General features: G+C 56.9%; 1 protein-coding gene across 1 annotated transcript in view; it reads left to right on the forward strand.

Moving 5' to 3' along the window:
* The window catches only part of TTBK1 (tau tubulin kinase 1), a 38395-nt gene that overhangs the window by 4613 nt on the left and 6831 nt on the right, over positions 1 to 26951 (forward strand). Inside the window, exons 3-14 of the mRNA XM_088831128.1 lie at positions 3587 to 3734; positions 3979 to 4052; positions 4251 to 4391; positions 5334 to 5438; positions 5987 to 6052; positions 6453 to 6545; positions 6631 to 6756; positions 8068 to 8222; positions 9360 to 9591; positions 9829 to 10007; positions 12712 to 13273; positions 18902 to 19171. Of these exons, the coding sequence (XP_088687254.1) occupies positions 3587 to 3734; positions 3979 to 4052; positions 4251 to 4391; positions 5334 to 5438; positions 5987 to 6052; positions 6453 to 6545; positions 6631 to 6756; positions 8068 to 8222; positions 9360 to 9591; positions 9829 to 10007; positions 12712 to 13273; positions 18902 to 19171 (2151 nt within the window). The remainder of the gene's footprint in view (positions 1 to 3586; positions 3735 to 3978; positions 4053 to 4250; positions 4392 to 5333; positions 5439 to 5986; positions 6053 to 6452; positions 6546 to 6630; positions 6757 to 8067; positions 8223 to 9359; positions 9592 to 9828; positions 10008 to 12711; positions 13274 to 18901; positions 19172 to 26951) is intronic.

Genomic DNA, 26951 nt, shown 5'->3' on the forward strand with positions numbered 1-26951 from the left:
AGTCGCCCAGACGGTCTATGCCAGGAGAAAAGGAGGGTCCATGGCACTAGGTGGAGTATTTAAGAATGACAGCTTTCTTCTTGAGGGGTGTCTCTCAGACTCAGAATAAAACACCATAATAACAATAAAAACTTAGCATTTATTTCGAGCACATACTGTGTGTATATTACACACCAAGCAATGTGTAAAGACCCTTACATGCCTGACCTCAACAACCCATGGGATAGATACCATTATTATTCCCATTTCACGAGTATGGAAACTGAGACACAAAGATGAGCTAACTTGCCAGGTTCCCATGACTGGCTGGTGAAACCAGGTCTGTCTGATTGCTGGTGCAAGAGTCACAGAGCTATGCCATTCATTCCCCAAGAATTAGCCTCTCCAAGAATCAAGATCGCAGAGCCGAGAGAGAATTGTGACTTATTGTAGTCCCACTCATTTTACAGAAGGAGAAAAGCGTAAACCCACCCTGGGTCACCCAGAGCTGGGCCGAGAAACCAGGTTTCCTTTTTCCTAAGTGAATGCTGGTTCTATTGTGTCCTGTTGTATCGAGGTCCTTCAGCAGCAGAGGGGCTCCTGGAAAAATGTAGGAGGGAAGGAACAGGGTCTAGTTGTGAGAATGTTCCTGTTACTGGGCGTGGGCAAAGCTGCTCTGTGACTTTTGTGGGGCTTGGGCAGTCAGTTTTGCCTCCACTGGCCTCTTCAAAAATAATAAAGTACTAAAAATTGCAATTGTGTGATCGCACTGCTATAATAAGTAATAAATTAATATCATATATAAAAATTTTATCTAAAAGTTTATTTAGATAATAAATAAACTTCTGACTTTAAAAGAAATTAGAACATTTTCATGGCCTTCTAAAAGTGTTATTAGGGAACTAGCCTCTGTGCCCAGTGTACTCTCCTGCCCCCCAGAGGTTCTGTAATGGGTGGGTGGGGGTAAGTAGGGAGCTAAGAGAGGAGAAAACTGTTTGGAAGTGGAGGTGGTAGAGAAATACCCTTTGGTGTCCTGGGAAATTCGGGAGTAGATGTCAGAAATGTCTTGGGTGCCCCAAGCCCTCCTTACCATCTCTAGCAAGGATTTTGGAACCTGGCAAATATGGGCTTGAATCTCAGCACTCATATGGTTAATGCCAGTATGGTCAACAGTTCCTACAAAATTGCAGTTAAGAGCATGGGTTTTGCATTAGATTGCATGTGCTAAGTCCCTTCAGTGGTGTCTAACTCTTAGCAATCCTAGAGACCGTAGCCCGCCAGGTTCCTCTGTTCATGGGATTCTCCAGGCAAGAATACTGGAGTGGGTTGCCATGTCCTCCTCCACGGGACCTTCCCGACCCAGGGATCAAACCCGGGTCTCTTGCATTGGCAAGTGAGTTCTTTACCAATGCCTGGATTTAAATGAAACCTGGCTTTGCTACTTACTAGCAGTGCGAACTGGGGCAAAGTACTTAACTCTCTGTGCCTTAGTTTTCCTTTTGTGCAAAATGACAACTCCTGTGAGTTGTCCAGAGCCTCTGGGGATGAGCTGAGATGAAATCTGTGAGTCTGGAGCAGACAGAACCGAAGGGTGGTGGTTGTACCCTCTCCCTTGCCCTTTTCTCCATACTGCCACAAAGAAAACCATAAAGGAATCTAGAAGATACTAGAATCTCCCCTGAGTTTAGCATTCCCCAGAAGATGACCTGCCATGGGTTCCCTTGAGCCTGCCTCTGTCTCCTCCTGTCCAAAATTCTTCTAGCAGCCTGACCTTACCTTTTATCTCGAGCAGAGAGGGACCCTGGTGTCTCCCTGTTCTTCCTGCATCCTCTTTCTTGGACACAAGAACCCAACCAGCCTTCCGCTTGTCTTCTCAATCTTCCCTGCATCCTCCTCTCTCTTTCTAGAGTGTTTACCACTGTGACCTGCTGGGAACTCCCAGTCCTCAGCTCTGCCCTGCCCCCTTTCCTCCGCCGTTCCCATGTTTCAACCACCATTAAACATTTATTGGCCATGTGAGTGCTGAGTAAATGCTACAGGGAGGGTTTGGAGATGCAGGAGGCTCAGAGTCAGGAAGCCCAGCTGCGGCTGGTGTGTTACAAGCCAGTTACAAGCCAACAGGACAGGAGTAAGGGCTCAGGAAGAGAGCAGACTATTCATGATGGACGGGCTTCCTTGGGAGGTGACAATGGAACTATATAGCTTTCTTTCTTTCTCTTTTTTTCCTCGTGAGGCATTTTATTTGCCTGGATGTGTTACAACCCTAGAAAAAGAATCTCAGGATTTTCCCTCCTGTGTTTTTTTTTTTTTTTTTTGTCTTGCTTCCTCACATTTCATGATGCCAGCTGGGGTTATCAGTACAATGAAACCACACTGACGGAGCAGGAACAGGTTATTCTGCCATTTTTCTAGATCTTTGAGTTGCTCCTCAAATCTGGGGCTGACCCCCCTACACTTGTTTAGCCTACCTATGACGTTCACAACAATTTTGCCAGCTCTGTGAGCACTGATGATTTCAAGCTCACCAATGTAACCATGCTTCACCATCACAGTTAGAAACTGGATGATGACTCTAGAGTATAGCCTGATAAGAACATGGCATTTGCATCTCTTTTTGTCATTGTTGATACTCTTGAGAGCATCAGCCAGAACCTTCATGGAAATCATTTTGGTTGCAAGGAAAGATGGCAGAAACATGTGTGCATCTTTCTTAAACCAACGAAGTCCCCAGTTAGAACTCAGCACCTTCTCCCCTGTCCCCCCATCTGTGCCAGCAGCACCCTCACTCTCCAAGAGCCCTGGGCCCCTGACTTGACATGACTTTTAATCCCGCCCTCTAACTCAGCTTTGCTCGTCTCCCCTGGCCAATTCTTTCTCTCTCACAGTTCTCCCCTCTGTCTTTTCTCACTCCCTGCCTGGGGATGTTGGAGGAGGGGGCCCAGAAGGTCAGAGATCCACTGCAGTGCTCCCTGGGAGCACACAGATTTTCTCCAAACTTCCATCCCCACCATGTTCCCTGGGAGAGGAGACTCACCCTGGTTCTGGGCATCTGACCTGGGGCCTCAGGAGTGACGTGGGCAGAGAACACCCTTTGCTGAGTATCCGCCCCCCTCACCAGACACTCTCCTCGAGATGCTCTCTGCCCCTGGTATCATCTTTCAGGAGACTGCCAACCCCAGAAAGGGCTGGCCTCCCTGGGGGACCCACCTGAAACTGCGAGGCTCTGGAAATTAGTTTTGCTTCTGGATGGAGGCGGCTCAGTCTAGGTGGGAGGGTGGGGGGAGCGTGGTATTTATGTCCTTTAAATGGCTCACAACAGCCCATTATCTCTTCAGAATCCTGCATGGGTTTGTCTCCATGTCTCCGTGGAGTCTCAGGTCTCATAAGTTTCCCCCCTGCCCATGTGACATGGGGCCCTGTGTTTAGGGCAGGGGGTGGGTGGTTGCTGAGCTGTCTCTCTAGCACTAGGAGAGGAGGTGGGAGCACTGGTGGGTGGGGGATCCCCTCCTCCAAGGACACTGAAGGGTGTGAGCCAGCAGTGGGTTGGGTGGAGAGCTACTCAGCCTGATGCCCGTGCCCTCTCTTCCCCTCCCCCCTGTCTCTGTAGCTCAAAAAGATCGGGGGCGGGGGCTTTGGTGAGATCTACGAGGCCATGGACCTGTTGACCAGGGAGAACGTGGCCCTCAAGGTGGAGTCGGCCCAGCAACCTAAGCAGGTCCTCAAGATGGAGGTGGCCGTGCTCAAAAAGCTGCAAGGTGTGGGTCCAGGGCAGGAGGGAGGGGAGGGGTGATGGAGCCTGGGACCGACAGGTGATGGGCGAGGGGCTATGGGACCCGGGTCCAAGAACTGTGATGGGCTTAGGTGCAGGCGGAGGTGGGAGAAGTGACCAGGGCCCAGGGCTGGGGGACCAGGAGTCAAGAGCGCCCCAGGAGCCCACCTTAGGGCTGGAAGTAGGGAAGATGGAGTGGGAGCTGGGAGACCCCTGTCTGTGCCCCTCAGGGAAAGACCACGTGTGCAGGTTCATTGGCTGTGGCCGGAACGAGAAGTTCAACTACGTGGTGATGCAGCTCCAGGTGAGCCCCCACGGCCCATCGTCCCTTCCCTCTCCCCCAAGAGGTCTGGTGGGGACGCCTGGGGTAGGATGCAGACTTTGGACTCCGGAGAAGCGGGGAGTGGGCACGAGCCTTAGGGCGGTGGTAAGGCTGGGAAGAGTGTCACAGTGGCAGTGGACTGCTGCATGGCAGCTGAGCAGGGCCCCACCCTCACCGTAGGGCCGGAACCTGGCTGACCTGCGCCGCAGTCAGCCGCGGGGCACCTTCACGCTGAGCACCACGCTGAGGCTGGGCAAGCAGATCCTGGAGTCCATCGAGGCCATCCATTCCGTGGGCTTCCTACACCGCGACATCAAGCCGGTGAGGGTGGGCCCCTCCTCCGAAGCTCACCCCACCTTCTCCCCTTCCCTGGGTCCCTGTTTCTTCTCCAGAGCAGTGGTTGGGGCAGCGACAGCTCCTTCTGCCTGTCCCTTCCTCCTGCTCTCCATCTGCAGCACCACCTCCTCCTCTCCCCGCCTCCCAGGAGCGCCTCCGCCCACCCTTGGCCATGCCCGTGCCTTCCCTCTCTTCTGTCCTCTTCCCTTTTCTCACCCCTGACCTGAATCGTCCTTGAACCTGGAAAGGTGAAGGGGTTGGGGAAAGATGGAGGGATTGAGGGAGAGGACCTAGGGGCTGGGGCTTGGGAAGAGATTCCAAGTAGCTGATTTTGTGACATCTTGGATCTTGGTGCTGGGGGAAAACCTCCGACTTAAAGTGGTGACGGACTTGCCTGGTGGTCCAGTGGCTAAGACTCTCCACTCCCAATACAGGGGGCCTGGGTTTGATCCCTGGGCAGGGAACTAGATTCCAATGCTGCAACTAAGGCCCAAATAAATACATAACAAATTAAAAAAAGAAAAAAAAGTGACAACAGGCCCAGAAAGGTTGAATGGCCCAAAGTCACACAGCATTGACAATGCTGGCCACCTGGTGCCACAGAGTAGGACGGCTACACTAGGCCACATGGTCCCGCCGGGAGTCCCGGGGGCTCTGAGCTAGGAGGGCCTCGGCTGGGTCACCTCCTGCTGTGTGCTCTGGGAGAAGCCCCCAGTTGGCCCTCAGTTTCCTCCCCTCTAAAATGAGGATAATCACACCTGCCCCTCGGATGAGGGTCCATGACCTGCTGCACAGGGTGATGTTTGACCCTCATGTGGGTGTGAGGAGCGGTGGAGGGCCTCACCAGAGCTGTTTCTGGTGTCTCCTGAGGTGGGCCAGGTGGGCTTGGAGCTCACAGGTGGCCTCACAGCTGCTGTCTTCCCCCAGTCAAACTTTGCCATGGGAAGGCTGCCCTCCACCTACCGAAAGTGCTACATGTTGGATTTCGGGCTGGCCCGGCAGTATACCAACACCACGGGGGATGTCCGGCCTGTGAGTACCGCTCGCTCACCACCCACTGGGGCCCTGGCGTCCTCACCTCAGCCCTGATCTGGGGATCACCCCTTACCGGGGCTCTGGTGTCCTAACCTCAGCCCTGATCTGGGGGCTGCTGCTCACTGGGGCCCTGGCATCCTCACCCCTCACCTCAGCCCCGACCTGGGGGTCCTGCACCAGCCTTTCCAGAAGCTGCCTAGACAGGCCTGGCCGCAGTGTCACTCAGCGCTGAGTCCACACGCAGCCCGTTCCCTCTCCCCCTTGGCCTGAGTGCAGGCCACTTCCACGCCCTGTGGTCTGTCTGCCCACTCCGGTCAAGGACAGACGAGCAGGGGCATCGAGCAGGGGCAGGAGGCAGGTTTAAGACTGGGCTTGTGTGTCAGGTTGCTCTTGACTCGCGTGATCCGGAGCGGGGGTGGGGTTGGGGGCAGAGGGGGAGGCCGCCAGGGCTAGAGTAGGCTGAGGAGGCTTGGTAAGCAGGGTTGAGATGTGGCCATGGTGAGGGGCAGCGGGTGACATTCCTGGTGGTGTCCTCCCCTCTGCAGCCTCGGAATGTGGCCGGGTTTCGGGGGACTGTTCGCTATGCCTCGGTCAATGCCCACAAGAACCGGGTGAGTGGCTGGGCCGGGACTGGGGGAGGTAAGACAGTATGGGCACAGGTCAGGGGTGGGGTGTGCGGCTGTTGGCGGGCAGGGGCTGGAAGCTGCCCCTCCAGAGACCCTGGAGGAGGGCTCCCCTGGTGTCTCCCCTTGACGTCACCTTCTTCCTTACTTGGGGGATCCCCTCCTCTCTGTCCCCACCACGAATCTCTGGAGGATGAGAAAACTCGTACAGAACTTTTGACTGAGGGATCCTGTGTGTTGATGGGTCAGGAGTGGAGTCATGGCTTCAGGGAGACCCTAGCTCTGCCCACAGGCACCCTGACTGGGGTCCCTAGTGAAGGGTCAGCCCCAACTCCCAGGGAAGGACCTGAGAGCCGTGGGTGACCCCCCTCCTCACCCCCACCCCCAGGAGATGGGCCGCCACGATGACCTGTGGTCCCTTTTCTACATGCTGGTGGAGTTTGCAGTGGGTCAGCTGCCTTGGAGGAAGATCAAGGACAAGGTGAGGCCAGTACAGCTGGGCCTGGGGGTGGCGAGGGCATGGAGGGCAGCCGGGGCTCCATCTCCCGGTGCCCTCTTGCCTCCAGGAGCAGGTAGGGATGATCAAGGAGAAGTATGAGCACCGGATGCTGCTGAAGCACATGCCCTCCGAGTTCCACCTCTTCCTGGACCACATCGCCAGCCTCGACTACTTCACGAAGCCCGATTACCAGGTGGGAGCCTGCCGCCCGCTGCTGCACCCCCTTCTCTGTGGGTGACCGTCTCCAGCACCATCTATCCTGCTGAGGCCACACGCCCCTGCCGGCTTGGTCCCAGGCACCTCCCCTGCTCTTCCAACTGCACGAAAGAAACTGTTCTCTGCTCTTGTAAACAGCAGTCACATCTCCGATTTATCAAGAGCTCACCCTGCTCTCAGCGCTTTTCCTGCCTTAATTCATTTAAGCTTTAAAACAAGCCTTTGGCGATATTGCGTGTTCTTCATGTTATTATTCCAGCACTTAATCATTAATGAAACCAAGTGCTTTCAAGGACTTTACATCGAAACTCTGTAGGAGACCAAGTGGGATGATTGTCCCCATTTCACAGATGAGGAAACTGAGGCCTGGTAGCCTGGTGAGGAGCAGGGCAGGGCTCGGGCACACTTGCCTCCAAGTCCGGTGCTCTTTCCAAGGTGCCCTCACTACACTCCTATGGGACCTGCTGACCCCGATCAAAGAATGGGGGAAACAGTATTCTGCCAGGATCTTCTGTGTGCCAGGCATGGCCACACCCCTCGGGAGCATGGAGAGTGTCAGGTCCACAGTGGGCCCACAGTAAAGGGGGTCCCGCTAGCAGAGAGAACTGTCTAGAGAGAGAGCTAAGTCAGAGCGGGAATGTCTGGGGGACTGCCACCTCCTAAACCCAGAGACCCGGTTGTTGGCAGAGATCCCTTACTCGGATCGTGGGGAGACCATGCCCCTTAGTCCTAACTGAGCCTCATGGGGTCCCCCAGACCACACAGCTTCCAGCACACCCTGTGCTGAGCCCTGTGGCTGGCTGCTAGAAATGTAGAGGCGGCAGGTAGGCCTGTGAACAGTTCAAACTGAGGCTGTGTGGGCGAGGGAATCAGGGAAGGCTTCAGAGGGGAGAGAACGGTGGGCCGGGCACTGCAGGCACACAAAGCGTTCTGTGCAGAGGTGTGACCCCAGGTGGCAGGTTTGGGAAACTGCTGCTGCTGCGTCCCCTGAGCCGGTGGCGGTGGCAGAGGAGGCTGGGGACAGGAATGAGGGGGACACACCTCCAAGAGCTCGTGTCCAGCCAGGGGGGAGCCGAAGTTCAGACAATAATTTGCATGCTGATTTGCATATTGTGTGCATGTTTTCATTTAAAATCAATGTGCCCTTCTCCTTCCAATGCCCCCTCTTGGCCCCTCCCTGTCCTGGAAGGCCCCTGTCTTCCCCTCTGCGACCCCAGCACCTGCCCCCTCCTCCTGGCTAGCCCCCGGGGTCACCGCTCTGTCCTCCCGCCACCCCCGCCCCCTGCAGTTGATCATGTCAGTGTTTGAGAACAGCATGAAGGAGCGGGGCATTGCCGAGAACGAGGCCTTTGACTGGGAGAAGGCGGGCAATGACGCCCTCCTGTCCACGAGCACCTCCACCCCGCCCCAGCAGAACACCCGGCAGACGGCAGCCATGTTTGGGTGAGTCTCGGGAGGGACGATGGCCCTGTGGGGGTGCAGACGACCCCTGCCCCGAGGTGTCACCTGGGAAGCCAGCCCTCTCCTCCTCTTCCTACCCAGACACCACCTGGCTGTCTCTCCTGTTCTCGGTGCTCAGAAGCAGGGCTCTTGAATCCCAGGAAGTCCTACCATGTCTCCACCTTCAATCTGGGGCTGCTATGGACATCCTTATTTGGAGTTCTTGACCTTCCTGGGGAGCAGGGATCCCTGAGTGAGGTTCCTCTGGGGCCCACAGTTTGGTGATCACACATGGCCAGGTCTTGAGCCCCAGCTCTGGGCCCTGTAGGGCTCAGAGAAGAAATTTAATAGCCCTTGACCTCAAAATGCTCTCAGTCGAGTTGGGGATGTTTGTAATCAATGAGTCGGCGAACTCAGATCCAGGGGAAAAGCACAAAAGCTGAGTGGCCCAGGGAGGGGCCAGAGTGAGAAGGTCTCCCCCACCCCACCATCCCGGGAGTGCTCCAGGGGACCCGCTGGGGAGACTCGGCAGCATTTGCCGGCACACGTGGTGCCAGTTCTGTGACGACGTTGCTCGAGGAACTCCAAAGTGATTCTTTAGACCCATTTCCTAATCTCAAGGGCTTCCCAGGTGGTGCTAGTGGTAAAGAAACTCACCTGCCTGCGGGTTTTATCTGTGGGTCGGGAAGATCCCCTGGAGAAGGAAATGGCAACCCACTCCAGTATTCTTGCCTGGAGGATCCCATGGGCAGAGGAGCCTGGTGGGTCTCCTGGTGGTTCAGTCCATGGGGTCGTATGGAGTCAGACATGACTGACGCGACTTAGCAGGCATGTACGCCTAGTCTCGAGGAATCAGGCTAGCAAACTGCAGTAGGGAGCTGGCAGGGCCACGAAGCAGCGAATCACCTAAATAAACAGAGCCAGGTGGTGCTGTAGCCCGCCTCCAAGCCTCTGCCCGCCGGAGTCATCTGAGGGTATTATGGTCCCAGAGCATCTACAAACCAGAGATAGAGAGGGGCCTGTGGAAGCCCCCAACCTGCCAGACCTCTTCTACGCCCAAGGGTGGTGGGTGGTCTCCAGGGCTAGAGGAGAGGGCAGCCCCCCACAGCCTTGCCCACGGCCCCTTCCTGGCCTCCACAGGGTGGTCAACGTGACGCCAGTGCCCGGTGACCTGCTCCGGGAGAACACCGAGGACGTGTTGCAGGGCGAGCACCTGAGTGACCAGGAGAACGCACCCCCGATCCTGCCTGGTCGGCCCCCCGAGGGACTGGGTCCCAGCCCCCACCTTGTCCCCCACCCCGGGGGTCCTGAGGCTGAAGTCTGGGAGGAGACGGATGTCAACCGGAACAAACTCCGGATCAACATTGGAAAAGTAACTGCAGCCAGGGAGGGTGACATGGGTGGCCTTCTCCCCCTGTCCCCTTGCTCCCCACCTGTGGGTCCCTCTCCCCAGCCACCTGCCTGCTCACCCTGCCTCCTTGGCCTGGCGCCCTCCCGGGATCGCTGGCACCCAGTGCTCGGACCTCCTGCTCCCTCCTTCGCCCCAAGAAAACCACAGCCCCACAGCCACCCCGTCAGTCCCAGCTCATGGGACTCCCCTCTCCTGCAGACCCCCGCTGTGGTGGAGGAGGAGCAGAGCCGTGGTGTAGGGGTCCCCAGCTCCCCAGTGCGGGCTCCCCCGGACTCGCCGACAACCCCAGTCCGTTCTTTGCGCTACCGGAGGGTCAACAGCCCCGAGTCGGAGAGGCTGTCCACGGCGGATGGGCGAGTGGAGCTGCATGACAGGAGGTGGGTCTGGAGCCAGGGGTGTGGTCCAGGGCCCCTGGCCCCCACCCTACCATCAGCTTCTCACAGCTGGTCTGGAGGAAGGGCAGTTTCCAGGCAGAGGTGGGGGACCCTGGAAGGGTTACGAGGTTTACGTTTGGGACTGGGGACTTGATTAGTATCAGTGACCAGCCCTGGAGAGGGGGTAGGGGTATAGAGGGCCCAGCTCAGGCCATGAAGGGGTGTGGGGTGCGGGGCAGGCATAGGAGGAGGTGAAGGCTGAGATGGTAGGTGGGTGTGCTTCCAGAACCTCTTTCCCTAGGGACTAATTACAGCAGCCTCGGAGCAACTGGGGAAGCTTCCTCCAGCTCCAGGGGAGTGGCCTGGAGAAGATTCAGCGGGTGTTGGGGGTGTTTGAGGAGGAGACAGACCAAGCTTTGGGGATCAGGGCTTGGGAGTCTGAATGTCAGGGAGGGAGGAGGGACCTGGTTGATGTGAGGGAGTGTTGGGAGAGTTGAGAACCAAGGTGAGCCTTTAGGATGCGGGATGAGAGAGGCTGGTGGAGCTCGGTGGCCCATGGCCGCCAGGGACCAGGGCCAGATCCTCATCTGGTGGGTGGGACCACCTTGGGTAGAGAGATGACCCCACCTTCCTTAGTTTGGGGTGGAGCTTTACAGCAAGGCGGGGGCCTTCTCTGCACCAGGAAAGGAGTCACTGCCCGAGGCCCAGCCCCGGGGTAGGGGGTCCTGTCCACACCCATGTCTCCTTCTGCCCCACCTCAGCCAGCATCCCCCCTCTGGATTCTGCTCCAAACTGCGCTCCACCTCTGGGACAGGCACTGTGCCCCTCTGGTGTGCTCTAGACAGGGCAGCCCTGTGCCAATCCCTCTGGTGACCCCAGGACAGAGGGACGCAGGCCCTGTCCTGAGGGAGCCATCAGCCCTCACACACACACTCGTATCCACAGACACTCACCACACTGACACTCTCACAGGTTGAATCCCCAGGACAGAAGAGCACATTTTCCTCGCAGTCACCCAGAGGGTTCAGGAAACAGGGAGGAGTGAGGAAGGGCACTTTGGAAGGGAGATGAGTGGAGGAGGGAGGTGGGGGATGCCCTGAGCAAAGACAGTCCTGGGGAGCACCTTGGTCTGGCCCAGAGTGAACCCTTGTTTCATGAGAGGAGAGGGTCAAGGGGAGATTTTCTGAAAGGGAAGGGTCAGGACCTCAAGCAGGGCAGAGGGTGTGGGGGGCTCTGGGGCTCATGGGAGCAGGAGAGTGTGTGATGCAAATGGGATCAGGGTGTGCCCCCTCCCTGCTTTCTTCAGTCCCCCACCCTACTCCACCTTCAGCTTCTCTCCCCCTCTGGTCCCCTCTCTCCTTCATGTCCATCAAAACAAGCCATGCTCTTGGGAAAGCAAGTGACGTCAGCCACTTGAAAGGGAGTGTGATTGTAAGAACCGGTGACCTTCCTTTGTTTTTTTTTCAAGTTTATGAACAAATCGATAAAAATGCTGTGCAGATTACTGTTGGCAGGACCCACACAGGCCAGGGTGGGAGGATGCTGAGAAAGGCCAACAGGAGGCTTTGGTCTGTGCCACTCCCCTCTCAGGCTCGATGCTGGGGGGAGGGTGGCAGTCAGCCCCCTGCCCACAGCCTGAGTGTGAGTGAGTTCTCTGCGAATCTCAGCAGGGCACCCTGGAATGTGAGAGAGGACAGTTCTTCCTTGTGTAGCATTCCTGAGGAACATCCTCACCTTGGGGCCAGTAAACCCCAGTTGAGAACCTCAGCAAGCCACGTGAGATTCACAGCACAGGTTAAGATAACAACGAAAGAGCTGTCCCCAGGTAGAATCAGTGTCCCCAGAGGCAAATGCCAGAGGGGACCCAGCCCCCGCCTGGCAGAACTCATCGCCTCCTGGGGCGGCAGACTCATAAACACACACATGCTGTGACCTGAGGGGACACAGGCAGCCCTGGGAGGGCAAACTAGCCCCCATCAATGCAGGAGGGAACAGCTCCCTATCGGAGGTGATACCAAGCTGGGGGGGACAGCACAGGGTGGAACGGCAGGCTGTTAGGGGGAGCCGCATTTATAAAGGCACAGAGGTGTGAAAAATTTAGGAAGAAGCAAGTGACTTTGAGATGGGTCTGGCTAGAGGAACTGGGAAACAGAGCCTCTGTCTGGCTGCCAGAGGCCTTAAATGCCAGACTAAGGCATGCTGACTTTGTCCTGGGCTGGTGGGGGGGTGGTCACTGGAGTTTATTGGAGGTGGTGAAACCAGCCAGGTAGGCCTGAAGGGTGATGGTAGAAGAGGCCAGAAAACCATCAGCACACTCGAGGGTCAGGTGGGTGTGTCTGTCTTGGGCACATCGGGCGCCAAGCCTGGGTGGGGTGGAAGCCCTGATTGGGCAAGCACCAAGTTATCTTTAGGAAGATCCAAATTTCTGGGAGTGGTCTGGAGGACAGTGTTCCTTGAGCCCAAGAATTTTACTTGCTGAGTGTTCAGATTCTTGGAACATAGTAAGCATTCTAAAATGTGTGTTGAATGAATGCATGAGCTCTTTGCAAGGACTGAGGTTGGAGGGTGGCAACCCAGGAGGTGTCTGAGCCTGGCCCAGGCTGGGTTAAGGGCAGAGTCAGGAGGTCCCAGGCAGAGGGCTCCACTTTGGGGTCCTTGGGGATCCAGAGAGGCCAGGCACTGAGCCCCACGTGGGGTGGCTTTGCAGGTCACGGATGGATCTGCCTGGCTCACCCTCGCGCCAAGCCTGCTCCTCACAGCCGGCCCAGATGCTGTCAGTGGACACAGGCCACGCCGACCGGCAGGCCAGTGGCCGCATGGACGTGTCAGCGTCTGTGGAACAGGAGGCCCTGAGCAATGCCTTCCGCTCGGTGCCACTGGCTGAGGAGGAGGACTTTGACAGCAAGGAGTGGGTCATCATTGACAAGGAGACGGAGCTGAAGGACTTCCCCCCGGGGGCTGAACCTAGCACGTCAGGTACCACGGACGAGGAGCCCGAGGAGCTGCGGCCGCTGCCCGAGGAGTCTGAGGAGTGGCGGCGGCCAGGGCCAGAGCCCGCCGTCCGGCCCCGGGGACGCGGCATGCACACGCTGGCCGAGGAAGACCTGCGGCTGACGCCCGCCCAGCCCCCGCCACCCCAGCTGAGCCAGGCCGATGGCCGGTCAGAGACATCACAGCCCCCCACGCCCGGCAGCCCTTCCCACTCGCCCCTGCATTCTGGACCCCGCCCCCGACGGAGAGAGTCGGATCCCACGGGCCCGCAGAGACAGGTAAGGCTGGGCTCGCACCCCACTCCCCATCCCTGACACCCACAGTCTTGGCATGCAGCTGAGAGTGCTCCCGTGTGCTCCCTGGGGGCTGCCAGCTAGCACCTAATGGTTGCAGCCGTGATGAAGGGAGGCAGGTTTAAGGGTCTGCAAGCATGATTGTGGGGGGCTGGCAAGGCTTCCCAGAGGAAGCACCCTCCCATTTCTGAGTCAAGTCTCGCCTTTGGGGCAGCGTCAGCCAGGTGACAAAACAGGAGAAAGACCTCCCAGAGCATGGGGACAGGGTGTGCAAAGGCCCGGAGGTGGCAATCAGAAACACTGATCAGCTCGTTGCAGCAGACGAGGCTGTGAGCTGGGTCCCGGGGCCCAGTCCAGGAGGGCCTTGGCCTTGGTGCTGGATTCTGAAGGCTATGTGAGCCACTGAGGACAGAGGAGCCTGGCGGGCTGCAGTTCATGGGTCGCACAGAGTCAAACACAATGGAAGCAACTTAGCACGGCATGGCATGGCAGGCTTTTAAGCAGGGGTGCGACGTGATGGCATTGATACTGTTGAAGGATCCCTCTGGCTGCTGTGTGGAAAATGGGTTGAAGGGGCACAAACCTATCAGTAGGAAGGCCACATAGCAGGCGCCAGCAGGAGAGCGCCCTGGTGGCGTGGAGCAGGGTGGGAACTCTGGACGTGGGGCAGGGTGGATGGAGCCTGGGGGTGTTGGGGAGAGGACTGAGGGAGTCGCCGCTGACACCCGGCGTTCTGGGTGGGCCGCGGTGCTGTCACTGAGTGGTTTTAAAGGGAGCATCAACTCAGATTTGGGCGCAGTGACTTCATGGTACCTGGGGGATGTCCACTGTGGAGGCACTGAGGTTCAGGAGACAGATCTCAGTGAGAGATATGGATTTGGGGATCTCGTAGTCCGCAGGAGTGGGTGGTGTCACTCCAGAGGACTATGTGGAGTGGGGAGAGCCCGGGGTGAAGGCAGAGCTGGGAAACATTCACACCTTGAAAAAGAATGAGACAAAGGGGCGAGAGCCTGGAACACCTGGGCAGAAGGCTCCCCGGAGTCGAGAAGGAGCTTGCTGAAGAGGGGCGAGGGCAGCGGGGGGTGTCCTGTGGTCACAGCAGGCTCTGTGCTGAGGGTGAGTTCTGAGAGCCAGGATGTTGGACAGTGATGGGGAGGAAAGGAGCCAGGGCAGGGGGGACCCTAAACTGGGCACAGGGGCCAGCATGTTGGGAGCCCTGGGAGGACCCGGTCAGGTTGTTGTGGCACCTTCTCGTGTGGGAGGCCTAAGGGACGAGACTGGATGGGCAGAGAGGGGCCGCAGCGTGTCTCATGGTATTCTCGTTTTGGGGTTTTTTTTGGCAAATATGGGGTGTCCAAACAGGCAGAAGGCCCCTGGCCTGCTCGGGTTTCTCTGTGTGGTACAGAGACTGACCTCTGACTCAGGAAGTGGCTCCACTACTCACCCTGGGTGCTGACTGGGGTCCATGTCCCCTCAGAGGACTGGGGAGAGCCAAGGAAGTGATGCTGGAGGGCTCAGGGGCCGTGTGCATTACACTCAATTGTCCCGTGTGGAGGCCTGCATGTGGAAGGCTCTGGGAGATGCCAGGTGCAGGGCCAGTTCCACTGAGTGCTCGGATCAGGAGGCCTGGCCAGGAGACTCCAGTGCCCCAGAGGAGGCGACTCCAGACAGGACTGTCTTCAGGCCCCATCCCGGTGTGTAGAAAAGACAGTCTCTAACCTGAGATCCTGAGACTGTACGTCCTGGCCTTGTCCTGGGCACTGGAAAACTGGAGGCTCAAAAAATGGGGTCCATGAACCCCCACCCTGAGAGGTCCTAGCCAGCCTGAGTTGGAGGCTCAGCCAGGGCAGGGTTTGGGCAGCATGGCTATGTTGCTGAGCCAGGCTCTGTTCCCATCAGAACCAGCTCTGGGTAAGCAGGAGGAGGAGCAGGATCCGTCTGGGCTCCCCTGATCCCCTCCCATTCATTCATCACCTCGTTATTCCACACCTACTGAGCCTCTGTGTCAGAGACCAGAGGGCTTAGAGATCAGACACATGGCAGGCTGGGCCCTCGGGAGGTGCAGAGTCTAGGAAGGGAGACAGATGGCGGTGGTGTGTGTGGGGTGGAGAGAAAGCCCAGAATTAAAGTCAGGAGGCCGAGTTCAGGACCTAGGCCCTTCCAGTCACTTCCTGATGACTGTAGGCCAGTGGGGTCGCAGAGTTGTGCAGCTGAGCCACCTGGGAGGTTTTTTCACCTTCAGATGCCCCCCTGGCTAGGAGTCAGCCTCACTTTGGGGAATTCCAGCCAAGGGGGTGAGATCTGAGGCCTGCATCTGCACGCAGGCCTGCTGTTAAGGTCAGTCTTGGGCTCAGGTCCTGCTGGTGACAAGGATGGGCACTGCTTGTCTCAGCGAGCAATGGGGTCGTGCGAGTCTGGGCGGGGTGTTAGGTTGTGTGGGCCTTGGTTTCCCCACAGTGCACAGAAGCGAGCTTGGGCAGCATTCTACAGCCACATGTGTGCTTTTCTGTGTCAGCTTACCCAAGAGTGTGCAGTGGTGTGTGAGTGTGTCCGTGTACACACATGTGGGTGCACTTTCAGAGTGTCTGTAGAGCATGTGGTGTGTGGGGAACCCCGGACGTCTACAGTGTCTCAGCTGGCAGAGTAGTCGCCTCAGTGATGGTTCTAATGAGAATAAACGGCGGCGCTGCTCCTGAACTTCTGTATTCTTCCCACATAACCCTCACAGCAACACAGTGCAGAGGCCACCCCTGTTGACAGAGTGAGGAAGCTGAGGCTCCTCAGAGGAGCTAAGTGTGTAGCCCAGGGTCACCAGCCGCTAAGGGGTAGAAGCAGGATTTGAATCCAGGCAGCTGGCTCCAGGCCTGTGTTCAGAGCCACACAGTCTAAAGGCTGTGTGTTTAAGAGTTCCCTGGCGGTCCAGTGGTTAGGCATGTTCACTGCCAAGGATGTAAGTTCGATCCCTGGTCCGGGAACTAAGATCCCATAAGCCATGCAGTACAGACAAAAAAAAAAAAAAGACAAGGCTGAATCGGGGCCTTCCCAGGTGGTCTAGTGGTTAAGATTCTGTGCTCCCACTGCAGGGGGCGCAGGTTCTGTCTCTGGTTGCGGAACTAAGAGCCCACAAGCCACGGGACAAAAATAAAAAAAAGAGAGAGAGGAGCAAACAGACCAGAGACAGCAGATGGCTTCTGCAGGGTCAAAGCAGCCTTTGTGGTGTGTGGGTGTGTTTCTGTTGCGTGTGCACTCGTGTGCGCCTGCTGGCTGGGCCATGGCAGTAGGTGTGCCTGTGGGCATGTCGGTGTGTGTGGTGGTATCTCTGCGTGTGTCTGGGTGTGGGCACATGGGACAGGACATGTTTTGTCCAGCGTTTCAGTGCAGCAGGGTTAATCCTAGCCCTTCCTTCACTGAGGGCAGGGGAAGAGGGAGGAATGGACTGGCATATTTTTTTCCTTCTTTTGGTCTGGAAAGAGTGTTGAGCCTGGGTGAGGGCTCCACACCTGACTGCACATGGAATCACAGTTTGTGGAACTCCCCGCATCCTGTAACATAACTAGACTAAGTGGCTCAGGTCAGGCAGGAAGTCCCTGTAGGGATCCCACCCTACCACCTTTGTGCAAGGAAGCCCCTCTGAGTCCCAGCTCCGTCTGCTTGGGGTCTGATATGTGAACTTCCTCCTAAAAGCAATCTTTAAAGACAGGAACACTTGCACGTCTGCCACCTACCCCTGTGGGGAGTAAGGACAAGGAAAATGTGGAACCAGGCAGTCTTAGAGCAGCTGTTGTTCTTTGGCGTGCGTACCATGACACTTGAAATTTTTTTTTCTTACACACACCTCGATTTCTCCTCTCTGGAATTCACCGTGCAAATCAGAAGCGGCCGGGAAAGCTAGGCCAGAGGGGAGGGCAGTGGAGAGAGTGTGGGATCTAGGGGAGGGATGTTTACCTTCCTTCACCAGTTGTCTCTGACTGATAACCCAGTGGGTCAACATTTCCTGAGGACATGGACATTTGTTTGGCAGCCCCTAGAGCATCTCCCTGCCACGTGTGCAAGGGGCTGGGGGACAAAGATGAATCAGGCTCACAGGCAAGGGGGTAGGGTGAGGATGCAAAGGTGGAGGCGGTGTTTACACTCAAGGGCCACAGGGAGATAATGGTGGACTCTTGTCTGCTCGGAATGGAGCCAGCCTGCCAGGAAAGCTGGGCTGGCTTCACAGGTGTGACACTTCAGTTGGGCACAGAGGACAGGGAGGTGGCCACAAGTGGTGCCTGGCCTGAAAGGGCAGGATGTGCTGGAACTAAGTCCCTTTGGCAGCTGACCAAACTCTGCCTGAGGTGCTGAACTGGAGCCCCCCGACTTGTGCTTTGAGAAGGGTGTGAGCAGCGGTGGGTACTGCTGGCCCTTGGTATCCCCACGTGGGCCGTGGACACCTAACCCTCAGTGTAGACCGGACTAACTCAGAAGGATCCTAGACTTGGCCACGAGGAAGCAGGAGGGGAAAACGTGGTGGGGGCAGTGAGCGTAAGACGAGCCTTCAGAATATTCTTTCTCCCCCTCCGTGCCAGGCCCCTGGGCACCCCATTCAGTGGCTGCAGGGGCGCCCTCCTTCTCAGCCCTTTGGCAGCTGGCCCAGCCAGTCCTCACGGTGCCACCTAAAGCTATGTAAACTGGCCTCGGTCCCAGGAAGAGCTTGGGGTCAGGATGGGCAAGGTCTGATGACAGCCAAGTCATCGGTTCCTGTCCCCGTATGCCTGGGACACGGAGCCCATTTTCTCTTTTTCCTCTGAGGGCACGACAGCAGCAGGGCATGGGTGGCCCGGTAAGGCGGCCAAGCCCTTCCATGTCTCTCAACGTTAGACCGGGAAGAGCTGCCTGGGAGAAATGACTTCAACTGGCTCCTCCACCCCCCAATCCTCTAAACTCTTTCTTCGTTCTTGAGAGTGATAAACAACTCACATGACACAGCATTTACACCATGGCCAGCACTATTCTAAGGGCTTTTCATATTATAACACCCGATCCTCATAAGAAGAGTCTTAGGAAACCGTAGTTACCCCCATTTTACAGATGAGAAAGCTGAGGCATGAAGAAGTAAAGTAACTTGCTTGAGGTCACCCAGGTATTAAGTGGTGGAGTTGGAATTCAAACGTGTAGTCGGACTTCAGAGTCCTTCCCTTCTGCCACCTCGTCACTGAGACCCTGAGCATGGGGGCAGGGCTGTCATCGCAGAGGGCACTCAGCTGGTGTTCTCTGGACCTCATGAAGGGCACAGAGTCCAGCTGGGGAGACGGATGCTGCACAGATACCAGTACATTTTAGAGCGGCTTTCTAGGGGGAGGGGGCAGGATTCCCCAGCCCAGAGGGAACTCCAAGCTATCTAGAGCTAAGCCAGGAAGGCTTCCTGGAGAAGGTGAGTGTGAGGAGGAGGCGGGGAAGGGCGTTGGAGGCCGGAGCCTAGGTGGTGAGGCAGACTGGGGGGGTCCGGACCCTGCCCACCTGCCCGTGACGCCGGCGCCGCGGGGGCTGTCAGCGGTGGGTGGCCCCCGAGAGGGAGCTGTCGATCGAGTCTGTGCCTGACACGTCTTTTCCCTCCACTCTTTTGGTCTCTTTCAGTTGGAGGAGGACAGACTCTCGGGGCACTCCCTCCCGCGGTACAGCCCCCTGCGACGACTGGCGTCCTCCGTGTTCTCCTCCTCCACGCTGGAGACCGAGCATTACCCGCACCCTGGCGGCGGCGGCTCCTCCGGTTCCCTCATTCAGCGCAGCCGCTCGGCGGAGAGCAGCCCCGTGCGGGCGCCCCACCGGCGCCACGCGCCCCTGGCCGCCGGCAACCACAGACTCGTGCCCTCGGTGCTCCGCATCTCGCGGTCACAGCTGCAGCAGGTGTGGGCCCGCTTCACCCACAAGACCTAGGCTGGGCCCCCCCCCTCCTGGAGGGGGCAGGTGGGGGGGGTGGGGAGCAGGCAGAGACCGTGGTTCCTTCCCAGGACGCAATAATCACACACTCATACACCCCGACCCTCCCTGTCATGCAATACAGCCCCTATAACGTTGGCCCAAGGTACTGTAACCCCCCACCCCTCACCCCCTCCATCGACTCCCTCTGCTTGGTGCCAGCCAAATGGTGCAGGGAGGGGTGGGGCTGTTGGTGCAGTTTCTGGGACAGTACAGGGGCCCTGGGCTGGAGCCACCAGTGGGTCCAGAGTCCGGTGGAAACCAAGGTGTCAGGGAGAGGTGTACTGGGTCAGAGTTAGTTTGGGACGGCGCTTATTCTGTTTAATCTGTGATCTCTTGGCATGGCTGGGCATGGTCCACCCTTGGGGAGTGGGTGCCAAGAGATGGTCCCTTTTGGTGTGCTGTGTGTCTGTCTCCCTGGGCAGGGCGAGGTGTGTGGCCCTGTGTATGAGATAGGGGCCTGGCCAGCCAGCTTTGGGGTTTGGTGGGAAAGTGCCTCTGTACTCAGTGACGTGGGAGGAAGTGGCCCTGTGACCCAGTGAGCCCTTCCCAGGCCATGGTCACAGAGGACAGTGCCCTGCCCTCCTGCATCTCAACCCAGGAGTCCTAGAGCTCAGCCCACTGTAGGCTGCCCCTCTCCCGGGGCATATGTTGCCTGGCCCAGCTCCTTAGGAGCTGGGGAGGGATGCACGGGGAGGGGTCTGGGGTCTGCCCCTCAAAGCGAGCTGGGGCCTCAGGGTGATGGACCCTGCCTAGTAGCAGTGGCAGAGGGTGGTTGTTAAGGATGAGGTGAGACCTGTGAGCTCAGGGAAAATCCCAGACAGCAGCAGTCCCACCACTGCCCCTCTTAGAGGGTGACTCCTTCCAGTGGGTGCTCAGCCAAGCTTTTTGGTCCCCAGGGGCATTGGTGAAGACAGAACACCTGGTAGGCTGATCAGAGGGGAACCAGGAGACGGGAGGGGGACCAGGATGCTGGACTGCTCTTTCTGCCTGTTTCTCAGCACCCAACCTGCCACTGCAGGGACCCCAAGGTCCTGTCTTCATTCCTGCTCATGTCATCCAGCACCTCTGTTCCCCTGGGGAATGGGGCGCTGGTGAAGATGGCTCCAGGAAGGGCAGTACCAGTACAGGAAGGAGGAGGCCTGAGGGCCGCAGAATGTTTATTGCAGTACCTCTGTGTGTGTGCTTGTGTGCTGGTACACCTGTGAGTATGAGTGTGGTTACGTATGAGAATGTGTGCATGTGGCAGGGTTGCCATGGATAGATGCTCAGGCTGTGCACTGCACAATTCTAGGGAATGCCAGTTACATAGACCCTGATGTAAATGGCACCCACTGAAGTTGCCCAGTGCTGCAGTTCTGTGTGGGTGGGTGTGTATGAGTGTGAGTGTGTGTGTCTCTTAGGGAATCAGAAAGATGTTTGTGTAATCCTTGGTAGTTTCCTATGTACCTACTATCATCCTGGCTCCTCTTTCTCCCTCCTTCTTCACCTTCCCTCCCAGCTCATCTCCCTTCTCTCCTGTCTGTGGTCCCAGCAGAGGCCTCAAGGGCCCTGCCTCAACCTGGGGTGTCACAGTCAGTGAACAGTGCCCTGAGCCAAACTGTTCGCATAGGTCGCTCATCCATGTGAGCTAAGCCCATACTCACCTCACTCCTTTCTCCAAAAGGATAGCTTGAGGAGAGCTGGGCCAAAAGCACCCTCCCCATTTGGGAATGAAAGCCAAACTGGGACCCACCTCCATCCTGACTGCTCATTTTTGAACCTCCCCAGGTCCAAGACTCTGTTGACCTCTGGGCTGTTTTGGGTGGCTCTGCACCCTGTGATGGCAGAAGGCAGAGGAGGGGTCAGGGTAGACCCTTCAAGAAAAGAGAGAAAAATCAAGCACAAAGTCGGGGGGTGGGATGGCCAGTAGCCCCACTCCCCGCCTTCTGGCACTTCCTGCCTCCCTCCCCGCTCTCCTCTGGCCCTCTTTCCATCCTTTCTGGCAGGCGAGCAGCAGGGGCTGGAATGAAGGGGAGTCTGTCCACCAGCCACTCCACAATCAGCAGCAGTGGGGGCAGGGCCCCTGCTATCTGGGACTAGATGAAACCAAGCCCTCTGTTATCCGGCATTTCCTTCCAGAGGGTTCTACTACCTGACCCTGAGCACAGCTCCCACACCGTGATCAGAACCCTGAGGTACTCTAAGATCCCAAAGTGCCTTGTGACCTATCAAAGATGACGGCACTAGCTTCAGCCTTGATTTAGCATCAGACACGTATTAGGGCTTCCCTGGTGGCTCAGCTGGTAAAGAATCTGCCTGCAATGCAGGAGACCTGGGTTCGATCCCTGGGTTGGGACCTGGCGAAGGGAAAGGCTACTCACTCCAGTATTTTGGCTTCGAGAATTCCATGGACTGTACAGTCCATGGGGTCACAAAGAGTCGGACACAACTGAGTGACTTTCACTTCTTCAGTGTTTCCAAAGGTTTTGGAGGTGGGGAATCCTGTTTAGCATTCCCAAAGTAGCTGAATTTTCAAACACACACCCCAGAACTGATTATTGTGGGAAAGAGTGTGTCCTTTAAAGATTGTGACTCAAAACATTTTGTCCTTTGCGGGACATCTTTTTATATGCCCTCCGTAGTGGAGGAGAAACTGTCTTATAAGCCATAAAGCTCTGAGCTAACCAGAAGTGGTCTTAAGACCAGGAAGTGGTCTTGATATTATTACCTTTTGAGGGTAGCTCTGACTTTTGGAACATCTAAGGCTATTTGAAGCCACATGTGTTGGAGCAATTTCATGTGAAGCTCAGCAGATCCCTGTGTGGTTTGGAGTCCAGTTGCCTGTCTCTAGGTCCTGGGCTGGGTAGGGAAGTTGTGAGCCTGCAGTGTTGTCAAGCTCTTTTTCTTAAGGGTTTAATTTATTTTATTTAACAGTCACTGGCACACAGAACTTATCGTGTGCCAGGCAGTGATCTAAGCACTTTACAAAAATAACTCATTTAATCCTCATAATAGCCTAGGAAGTAGATCCCAGTATTATCTGCATTAAATGGATTAATCAGAATATCTAATTTACAAAAGCATATTAAAAACCCCTGCCAATGCCGACTAACTGAGGGCTTGAGGACTTGTTTGATAGGAGCTTTAAAGCGTTTCAATCTGTGTATTGGTCCGTTTATTATTTACTGTCCTTACTGGTTGGCCCCTCCTTGCTCTATTGAGGAAGAAGGAAGTTATCTATGAATCAGACTCTCCTTCCTTCTCCATCCCACCAGGGCATGGGATGGAGTTGGGGGTGGATGGGTGGTCACTCCAGAGTTCTGGGGTTGGTTGAAATGTCTGGACCCTGTCTCTCCAGAGACCCCCAACCTTTCAGTCCCACATGGCCCCGAGCATGCCCATAGCAGCTCTGGGGATTAGGTGGGTGGAGCAAGAGTTCCAGTGAGAAAGCAGGTGCTCCAAACCCTGTCCTCAGTGGTATCGGTGGGGTCCCTGGGTTCAGGCTCACAGGCAGGGCAGATACTGGCACCCATACCACTGACCATGAGATTTGAGATGAGTGTCAGCAACCCATCTCAACTCATGTCAATAGGAGCCAAGCTGTATCAGGGAGAGGGCACTTGTGGGGACTGTGGTAAACAGGACCCCCCACCATCCTCAGCTCAACCAACTGTTGCAAGTATCTTCTACCTTTAACATGAAATCTCACTATTTTTAAATATTGGCATCTAATTTTTTAAAAAACAACTTTTTAAAGAAAAATCACTGTGTGAACTGAACAAAACTGGTTTACAAGCAGAGACCCTGAACTCAGTTTGCAACCTCTCTGAGCAAACTGTCTAAGCCTGAGGATCCCCCTACCCCCATCTATCCAAAGCAGTAAGCACTCAAATGGGGACAGTGTTCTTCCCCAGGAACACAAACTGGGTGGGCTTCTTAAGAACAGTCAGCTCATGACCAGTGGGGATGTGTGGTGTGTGCTGTGTGTACATGTCAGTGAGCTCATGGTGTGTTTGCCTAAGTGTGTGTGTGGGCCCGTAGGTTTGTTCATGTTAAGTGGGGTCCTTCTCAAAGGATCAGTATTTTCTCTGTAGGACAGGATCCTAGGTCAGTGAAAAGTGCACCAGTAAATTCTCAGTAGTGAATACAAACCCCACCCACTTAAGGCAGCTTGGGTCACAGCAATAACCAGTCAACACTCACCACAGCCTCTAGCATCCCAATCCCAGCCATCTCCTTTGCAATTCCAGTTGTGGGGAAAAAAGGAATGGCCCTGCCCAGCATAAGGAGGAATGGTGGAATCTCTGAGCCATGCTGGTACATTAACCCTTGCTCCCCCAGCCAGGAGGGACAGGCCCCTTCAATCCCAGGAAAAGCTGTGTTCCTCTTTGTGGGGAGTCCCAGGACCCTCCTTTGCTATTTCTCCTCTGCCCTGTTTAGGTCCCCTTTTCTGGGGAGGGGTGGTTTTGTCTGCCCAAGCAGTGGTTGGGACGCCTGGGCCACTGGGTGAGCAGAGGAGCTGTGGCAGTGTGTCTACATTGGTTGATCAGAGGAGAGGACCATGCATAGGGAGGCTCTGGGGGTCACTGGCTATGGAAGCATAGAGAACGCCATATCCCCTGCTGTCCTTGGGTTGATTTGGTATCTGAGGATGGAGGCATAGACCTCTAAGGAAAGCCTGAACACCACCCCACCCCACCCCCAAACTCCACTGGATTCCACCCCGTAGGGCAGGAATCAGCCCACCCCCATGGGCAGTCCTTGGTAACAAGGAGCGTGGCAGATCACTCTCCTTAAGTTGGGGGGCACGTCCCCAAAGTTTGCATTATTCCTAAGGGACAGAGGTGCCCCCAGGACTGGTGGGGTCAGCCTCTGAAAATTTTAAAGCATCCTTCTCCCTAAGGGAGAGGCTCCTAGCCTGAGGACCACAACCCTCAAATATCCCCAATGGTTTCCCACACCACCCAGTGGGCTTCCCAGTTTAGGGAGCCCCTGGGCCTGAACAGCAACCCCAGCCCTCAAGTGAAGAGTTGAGAAGCCGTGGGGAGGAGGGGCAATGAAGCCCAAAGGACTATGGAAACCTTTCGAGACCTCCGCTTCCACTTGGTTCCGCCGTGCGTCCCACCACCTACCCTCCCTTTTACCCGCAAAAGCTGTGGGGGTGCGGGGTCTGGGGTTCACCTTGCCACTACTAACAGGCTCTCTGTCTGCTACACACACACACACACACACACACACACACACACCCGTAGCTGCGCGCACACTTCATGCACTCTCCGGACAGCAAACTAGCGGCCCGGCCCAGGAGAGCACGAGGATCGTGTTTCCGGGCCCCTCTGGCAGGTTTATCACTGTATTGGGACCCCCATCCCCGACACTCCCTTCTGTCCCGCCCCCGCGGCCGTTGCACCACGAATGTACGTTCCAGTCTTTTTAACTAGCTGCTCCGCAGCGACCGCCCGGCCTCCGAGCCCCCCAGCTCGAGCGACGCCGCTCCGGGCGCGCCCGGGCGGCAGCCTGTGCTCCCCGCCCGCGCCGAGCTGCCTGCTGCTGAAGTCCTCCCCGGGTTCTCGCCCCCTAGCCGCCCGCGCCTCCCGCCCCGCCCCGCGCCTCCCGCCCCGCCCCGCGCTAAGGCCGAGTTGGCTCCCCTCCGCCGGCTCCGGGCCGCCGGGTCCCCGGCCCGGGGCGGGTGTGAAGGCTCGCCCCTCCGGGCTCCAGGGCAGGGTGCTGACTCGGGCTGGGAGAGGGAGCTGGCCAATTCCCGGGCTTCAAGAGCCCGGGTCGCCCACACCGGATTCCTGTTACCTCACCGCCTACAGGGCTGCCCCTTCCCCTCCCTGCCCCAAATAAATTGGCCTTGCAATTGGATGCCAAAGAGCCCAGAGTTGAGGGGGAGCCAAGCTTTGAGCCTAGGTCTCTCAGAGCCACCCAACAACCCCCTTTTGGCCCCAGCCCCAGCCTCCGTGTCTCCTTCCCCACCCAACTTACACCACAGAGGGCCCTGGGGGTCCCCAAACATGCCCCCACTTCCAGCTCTTCTCTCTTCCCATCCCCGCAAATAAAACTCAGGGACCAACATCTGCTTCCTTTGCACTTGCTCCGTCGACTCCTTCCCCACCCCCACCCCCAGCCACTTGGAGGGGCTTTGGTGGGAGAGGAGTGGGGTTCCGGGCTCTTGTGGCTGTCAGTATTGAACGAGGAGAGGGCTGGCCCCTGCCCCGCTGGGAGGTTTGTCTGGTGGGATGGGGGAAGCTCGCCCGAGGGCCCAGCGCAGCCTTTTCCCTCCAGGGGCCCGAGGAGCCCCTTCCCAGCGTTGGGAGGCAGGGATGGGAAGGGGGTTGGTGAGAGGATCCTCCTGGAGGTCCCGAATCCCAGCCTGTTTATTCCTGGGCCTCCCCATCCCATCATAACTCCCCGCCCCCCATTTTGTACTGCAATAATACTGTATTATAAGCTTGCACTATTTCCCGACCCTGGCCAGCCATAAGCATGCACGAAAAACTTCAAAACCACACGCGCGCGAAGATGGGACGCTTTTTTTTTCTTTCTCTCTCTCCGGGGTGTGTCCTCAGTGTACAGAGTGGCGTCAGGGGGCCCCCCCCGCAGGGCCCAGGTAGGAGAGCATGCACTGAGCCCCTGCCCCTAGACTGCGAGTACTGTACAAATCCAACACTTGAAACCGACACGCACACGCGCGGCGCCGCCGGGGTGGGGGGGAGGGGGTAGGACGCGGATTCTGCACCCCCGCGCACACGGCCACGCAGGGCGGGGGTGGGGGGCGCCCCGCCGTCAGGCGTCGCTGTGCAAGGGATCTTGTGCCTTTTAAAGTCCCTGTATGTTAATGCAGACAATCCGGAGAGCTTGTGTACTACCAAATTCTGATTAAAGACGCCTTCCAGGAACCTGCGCCTTGCCTGCTTTCTTTCTTCCTCCTCCTTTCTAACCCACCACTTCTGGGGTCACAGAACTGCGCAGAGGCCAGGGGCTAGTCTTTTGCTGACTCGGAGATCGGGTGGTGGATGGGGGGTGGCAAATTTCAGATCAATGGATCCAGCCCCACTCCTACTTAGCCAGCAGCTGTGACAGGCCAAAGCGGGGAGAGGGAGGGGACCCTAGGAAGTTTCAACCTAGTTGGACTTGAGCAACACTTACGCTGCGGCTGACTGGCGGTCTCCTTTCATCCAGAGGAGGGCTTTGGGGGTGGACTCTGGTCTCTGGCCTGACTGGAAATGGCCAGTTTTTGCTGGAAGGGGGATGGGGAGCTGGAAGGTGGTCATCAGTTCTCAGTGGATCAGAAAATTATGGCCAAGTGTGCAGTGGGGGTGGGAAGTCAGAATAGCAGAGAACCCTGTGAGGAGACCTCGGGGAGCCTTCCCCTGCTCCCTGTCCCCTGCCCTGATGGGGGATCTGAAGGAGCCCCAGCCTGGGGGAAAATGGTCTGTTGAGGGGAATCAGTGAGAGACTGGATTGTGCAGAACCAGGGAACTCAGGGCTAGAATGCCCGTTGAGGGAGAACTAGGTCAAGCAGAGAGTGGGACCACAGAAGAGGCTGCAGAGACTGGGGGATTGCAGAGAGGGGTCAAAGGGGAGGGTCTCACTGTCTCAGTGTCGCCCCCCCAACCCCCACAGGCCTGCAGCCAGAGCGCCTAAAGACGTACCAATACATTTCTGCTTGGGGCCTAAAGCATGTGTGGGGGCAAGAAAGGGCAAGCTGCAGCTGCGTTTT

This window comes from Moschus berezovskii, chromosome 23 (genome assembly GCF_049115385.1).
Source record: "Moschus berezovskii isolate FMDL1 chromosome 23, NW_MosBer_1.0, whole genome shotgun sequence".
Lineage (NCBI taxonomy): Eukaryota > Metazoa > Chordata > Mammalia > Artiodactyla > Moschidae > Moschus > Moschus berezovskii.